Below are 6,442 nucleotides of genomic sequence, written 5' to 3' on the forward strand. Positions count from 1 at the left end.
TTGTCCATAGCAACTCTTAAAGACTGCCTATTAAATTATAGAGAGGATTCATTCTGTATTAGTAGAAGGTGCACCCATAACAATGAGATTATAGATCTCTGAAGGATTAGAGAGTTATATAGTCAAACTTCTCCAAAGAACAGTTTATACTTCATTCATCCATCCATTAATTGGTTCAGTCATCATTTATTAAGTGCCTGCTTTGTGCAAGGCACTATTTCAGGTTCATGAAATATAAAGATAAAATCAAAATGGGGCCCTCACCTAACAGAAGCTTATATTCTCCTTGAGGTTGCAGATAAAGTAATAAAAGGTAGTCAGTCGGAGGAAGGACAGAATGCTAACAACTTTGGGGAGGAAAAATGGTTAACACCTGAGTTGAGGCTTGAAGGATGATAAGTACTCTGAAAAGCAGAGTTGAGCAGAGAGTGCATTCTGGGCTTGGGGGTGAATGGATGGAGGAGGGAGGTGGAATGTTGGACACAAGAAATAGCTAGTAGTTCATATTGGGTGGAACATAGAAAGCACAGAAGGAAGAAATGTGAAATAAAGTCAGGAAGATAGGTTGGAGGTGGTGAGTGATCCTGAAAAGTCAGGTTAAGGAATTTGCATCTTATCCTAGAGCCAGTGAAGGCTTTTCAGTGGAGTGACATGATCAGATCTATACCTTAGGGAGACTATTAGTGGAGGGCTGGTTGGAAAGGGGAAAGTCTCCAAATGGAGCAACGAATGAGGAGGTCATTAAATAGTCCAAATACTTCAGGGCTTTGGTAGTGTAAAGGGGACAGATCTCAGATGCTGGGGAGGACTTGGGAACTGATTGGAGAGTGAGGGGAGACACAAGTCAAGGATGATCCTAAGACTCCTAATGTGAACAGGTATAGGGGAGTTAGAGGGAGAGAAAATAGATTACCATTAACTAAGAAAAATAAAACTTTAATAATTTTTTTAAATAGAGAATTTTAGAGCAGGAATGGATGTAGGAGGAAAAACAATGAGCTCTGGTCTGAACATGTTAAGCTTGAGATGCCAATAGGACATCCAGTGGAACCGTCTGTCAGGTAGTTTGTAATGAAGGTAAGAGGAGAAAGTTTAGGGCTGGATGTATAGATACAGGGTTGATTTGCCCGGAGATGATTGCTGGTCTAATAGGAGCTAATGAAATCACCATGGGAAGCCCTCTCTCTGATGAGAGAATCCAGGACTAAACTTTGGGGACTACCTATGTTTAGCAGCTGGGAGATAGATGATGCTAAATAGGTAGGAGAGAAACCAGGAGAGAGTAATGTCATGGAATCCAAAGGAAGAGACTGGAAGCCTTTGCTTTTTCATTAACCACCTACTCCTTAATCCATTATAATATCCTTTTCTTCCTTCACTCTACTCTCTTGAAGGTATGAATTCCTAATCACCAAATCCAATGATTTATTCTCAACCCTTATTCTTCTTTATATCTTTATAACATTTCACGTAATTGTTGGCCTCCTTGAAACTCTATTTTCTCTTAGCTTTTGGGACGCTGAACACTCTTTATCCTTCTCTTACCTCTTTGACCACCCATTCTTAGTCTCATTTTATGGTTGCTCTTTTGTGTCTCGACATCTTAAAGCACCTCAAGTCTTTGTTCTTGGCCTTCTCTTTTCTTTAGAAATGCTTGTTAACTTATTGATTTGGTGATCACATCTTTCCTCATGGTTCCAGTCTCTCCACTGATGACTGCTGTCTTCTGCCCCAGTCTCTCTCCCCACCTTCAGTTTTCATTTTTAACTGCTTCTATATTTCACCTACATGACTAATGAACAGCTTAGGTACAAGGTATCCAAAACAGAACCCATCATTCCTCCCTCAAACTATCTCTTCCTCCAGGGTTCCTTATTTTTATGAATGGTACCACTGTTCTCCTGACCTGGAGTCCTCAGTCACCCTTATCTCTTTCCTGTCTTCTCCTTTGATGGCCGATCAGTTGTCAAATTCTGTCATTTCTAGTTCAGTAATGTCTCTCATTAGAAATCAGTTCCTTTCTTTCTATCCCCTTTTCACCAGGACTTCTTGGATGAAGTACCCCTCCACTAGAAATAATTATGTGCAAAGTTTTGGGAGCTGTAGTTTGGGGTTGAGGTGAGTCCATTGTAACAAGCATGAGTAAAATGTAAGGTAGATAAAACGAGAGTTCTTTAGATAACTAAATTTCTCTTTGGCTTGGGTATCTGCTAAAAAACACTGGATCGTTTTAGCAAGTCAGTAAGAAGTACCATCAGGATAGACAGCCTGAGGATAAAGGAAGGATAATACTCTGAAAAACTGAGGAATCTCTGCTGGTCTTTGGATGAGGCAGGGTTTTCCCATTCAGCAACACCTCTGGTTTGGGTAGATCTATGTGGATCCTCTATCAGCTTTCTATATGCTTTAGGCTCAGTCCCTTCTTGCTCCAATTATTATTCCTCCAAGGTGGCAAATAGTTCTAGTACAATTTTGAGAGACACTTCAGACCAGTCTGGCATGCTGGGCAGTACATGAGGCTATCACTGAGACAGACATATATATATATATATATATGTAATATATAATATAAGTAATTGTGATTAGATCACCAACTCCTATCCCCATAGATCTCAAAATATTAGATTCATAAACTTTTGAAAATGTATAGGGGAAAAACCTCAAAAAGCATTACCCAGGAATCACACAGGCCAAAGTAAGCTGGAATCTTTTGTTCATAGTATTTCTGCACCTCGACCACATTGTGTTGCATGCTTGCCAGAGGTTTAATATGGTGAATATTCCTGAGCCTGCCAGTTGGTCCATAATGTCAGTTATCTACTACTAGATGGTGATAGCATTTTGGATTATATAGTCATGACAAAGCTTAAAAACATCAAAAATTTTTTTGAACGTAAGTACAAAAAGAAAGAGCATTTCTATATATACCACAGAACACAGAAAGAAGAGTCCATGTGAAATTATGAATCTACTTGCCAGTGAGAGATACCCCATCAATTAGTTCAGTCTTAGTGAGTCTGATCAGGAAGTGGAGACTAGCTTTCTTATACCACTCTTCAAAGTGCTTTGTAAATTTCAAAGTTTATAAATTATGACAATTACTTATATTATTGATACTAGTTTTTAACTAGAATTAACTGAAATGAGGAAGCATTAAAATTCTCCTCTACCAACATGTCGGCGCCTGTTTTGCAGTATTAGTCTTAGATCAGGTTCACACAGCTGGTCTGTGTCAGAGACACATTAGAACCAGTACTCTGAGGCTAGCTCCCTATTCATTGCACCATACTGTTTATTATTATTTATTATGAGTAGGAAATAAGACTAGCATCCCTACATTATGGCCATTGCTTACATTGTGGAAGCCATTTGCAAATATTTGTACAGAACAGGTCCTGCAAACAAACCAAGTTTAGAGGTGAAATCTTTTATAGCTTCAGGCAAAATCCTCCCGACAGGGTCTTTATTATGATCAAGAACCATTAAGGACTAAGGTGGTTGCATACTGTGATAGGTTCTAGAGTTTAATATTCCAAGAAAATCAATTTATCTTTTGAGACTAGCCTTTCAATCTTTATGAGTTTGAGCAGTCTCTTTCACGAACAGGAGGCATACAAGCAAACTCATAGCCTTTTCAGCTTTCTAGAGCTTGAGTTTGACTAAGAACTTCAAGAACCCAGTCACCTACACACAACAATGAGGCATCAGAACAGAATTTCAGTGGAGGAGTAGCAGGTACCATAGAAAACAAATGAATCATCAGTGGCCCTTGTGAGGAAGTACCCTCATGGCAGGCATCATGGGGGGATTCTAAAAATTCACATAAGTAGACACAACCTTCAATATTTGTTGTTGAGACAAAACATTTCAGCCTGCTGCCCACTTCCTTTCCAAAGATCCCCTGTGTGCAACACTCTCAAGGACTCATTGGTAACCACCTTTATCTTATAGGTAATACCCTGAACAGTTTTCACAAAGACAAGTTCTTGATGTTTCACATTTTTTAAAAGTAGACTAAGAAACTTTCCTACTCTCCTTTTCTCTCCCACAGTTGAAAAGCAAAAAGAACAGAATTCTTCACAGTGACTACATGAACATGACTCCTCGGAGACCAGGACCAACTAAAAAACATTATCAGCCTTATGCCCCAAGCAGGGACTATGCCGCCTATCGATCCTGACACAGACGCCTATCCAGAAGCGAGCCGGCTAATACCCCTCTACCTCCTCAACCCTGTTTGTCTGGATAGGAAATGACCATCTCCCATCTCTAGCCGGTTATATTCGGCCTTTTACAGGTCACTCATGTCTTTTTTCATGAAGAGAAAAACCCAAGTATTTAAGATCATTTTATAATATTATGAAATAGGGACTTCTAAAAGATTTTTTTTCAGGAGTAGGCAGGTTCAGTTTTGCAAAGTTATCATTCATGCTGAACTTCGACCTGAACAAGCTGACTTAACTGAATAGTGTAGTGTTGGAGGAACCCAAGTTAATTGGATTTTTATGTGGTATATATGGCTAACTGTCCAATCTGCTGAGAAACGATTGGTCTAGCTCCATTTCCTTCCCCCTAATCCCACCACAGTGAAGTTAAGATCTGTCTCAATCCTACAAATGTGTAGATGTAAGAAAGGAAAGGTCAGAGAAAAAGTCCCTTTGGATGAGGGGATTTGATAGTTTGAATAAGTTTTTGTTTTAACCATGCTCTGTCCACATAGAAGTCACATACTTTCTTTATATTTAATATTGTAATTGTTAATATTTTAGTTTGGAAGAATTGGTAGATTTTTCTTAAAGAAATTCTGGAGTGGTTACTTTTTCACATTTCAAGATACGTATGTTAATGTATCACAAGAAAATAGAGACTATCTGTTCAGAAATTTATTCCCAATCAAATTATATAGGGGTAACATTGCATGGAAGAATTTTGTTTTGTTGGACTCTAGGAATAGTTATGGGATATGACTATGAGATGAAAACAGTAGGGTGGGATTTGGGGAGGGATTAACTTAGAAATAGGCACCAGGTGTTCCAAATGAGACAATGCCACTAGATTTACCTGTGTGTCAATAAGATCTGAAAAAGGTTTGAAATCATTATAGATTTCAGGTTTAGACAGTTGGTTTTGTAGTATTTTCATGGAAATCTGAAGGATGGAGCTTCTTGGGGAAGTATATATAGAATAAATGAATTTACTGTGAATAAATTACATAAAGATGAGAGGAATCTGCTTAAATGCATCTACTGGAGGGTAGAAAGAGATACCAAAGGCAATGCCATGGAACCAAGAGCCTCAGTACCCATCTCTGAGAACTCAGTCCTGGAGACAGCAGCTATCACTTGGATTAAAAGATGACCCAATAGAGCACAACCTGTTTTAGTGACTTCATCTCTCTGTGTGGTTTAAGCTCAGAGCTGGTGTGCTGGACTCGCCTCCATTATCAGTTTCCAGAGATCAGTGGAAACAGAAGGAGGAATTTTTCAGACATTTATCACCTCCAGTGAGATTGAACTAATAAGAGATATTACGGAAACAAATTCTGGAATGACAATGGATATTTTTTCTGCTTCCAACTCTGATGAACTTGTTATGTGCTCCCTGATTGCTAATGGACTCCATGACCTCATCAGTGTGATGAGTGTTTTTTTATGAGCATTTTGCTAAATTATGGACTTCATAAAACACATGAACTGGAAAAAGTAATTCAAGGATTATCTTTACACATCCTGGAAGGAGGAAGAGAAAGAGAATGATACCCCAAAAGGATGATGTACTAAAATATAATGTGTATTAGTGAATAATACACATTAAAATGTAAGAAAAACAATGTGAGGAACTCCTACCATCTCTCATTTTTTTGGAGTCCCTCTTATGTGTTAATAAAAACACAAGGAATTTTTTTGCTTCTTAATGCAGGGAAAGTACTCATTTTAAACTTCCGATGAGGGGAGGGAAATTTAGGTCTAAATTAAAAAAATTAATGAAACTTGATATGTTTCTATTCCATTAATTTAATTAAACTAAAGTAGATCAACACCCATTAGCCTTGAACTGCAAAGGACAGTTGAATTTATGTTGGCAGGTAGAACCCATTACCAGCAGTTTGGCATACTGAGCTCTTCTGCCCAAGCTACCAGGCTGCATTTGGAAGTCCCACAGCTGGAGACATTTTCAGAAGGGCAAGTGTAGAAAAATAAGACTGTTTATGACCAAAGATCAATTCTTTCCACTTTTTCTTGACTGGAAAAGGTTTACTAAAGATGACTCACACTTGAAATTTTCTTACTTACTATAAACAGGACCAAAGCAGATACATTATATGAGGAAGTCCATTTTCACTATGAGTTTTCACAAAGAAAAAAACTAAACAACAGTGGTCTAAATCATGCTTTGAGGCCTTTGATCATAAATAGATTATAATTCATTTTATTTTGACCAT

At 38.1% G+C, this 6,442-nt stretch overlaps 1 protein-coding gene across 1 annotated transcript in view; it reads left to right on the forward strand.

The window, feature by feature from the left end:
• Positions 1–5,914, forward strand: part of CD28 (CD28 molecule) — a 45,197-nt gene extending 39,283 nt beyond the window's left edge. Inside the window, exon 4 of the mRNA XM_072617352.1 lies at positions 4,052–5,914. Within this exon, the coding sequence (XP_072473453.1) occupies positions 4,052–4,180 (129 nt within the window). The 3' untranslated portion in view covers positions 4,181–5,914. The remainder of the gene's footprint in view (positions 1–4,051) is intronic.
• Positions 5,915–6,442: the final 528 nt, after the last annotated feature.

This window comes from Notamacropus eugenii, chromosome 6 (assembly GCF_028372415.1).
Source record: "Notamacropus eugenii isolate mMacEug1 chromosome 6, mMacEug1.pri_v2, whole genome shotgun sequence".
Classification (NCBI taxonomy): Eukaryota; Metazoa; Chordata; class Mammalia; order Diprotodontia; family Macropodidae; genus Notamacropus; species Notamacropus eugenii.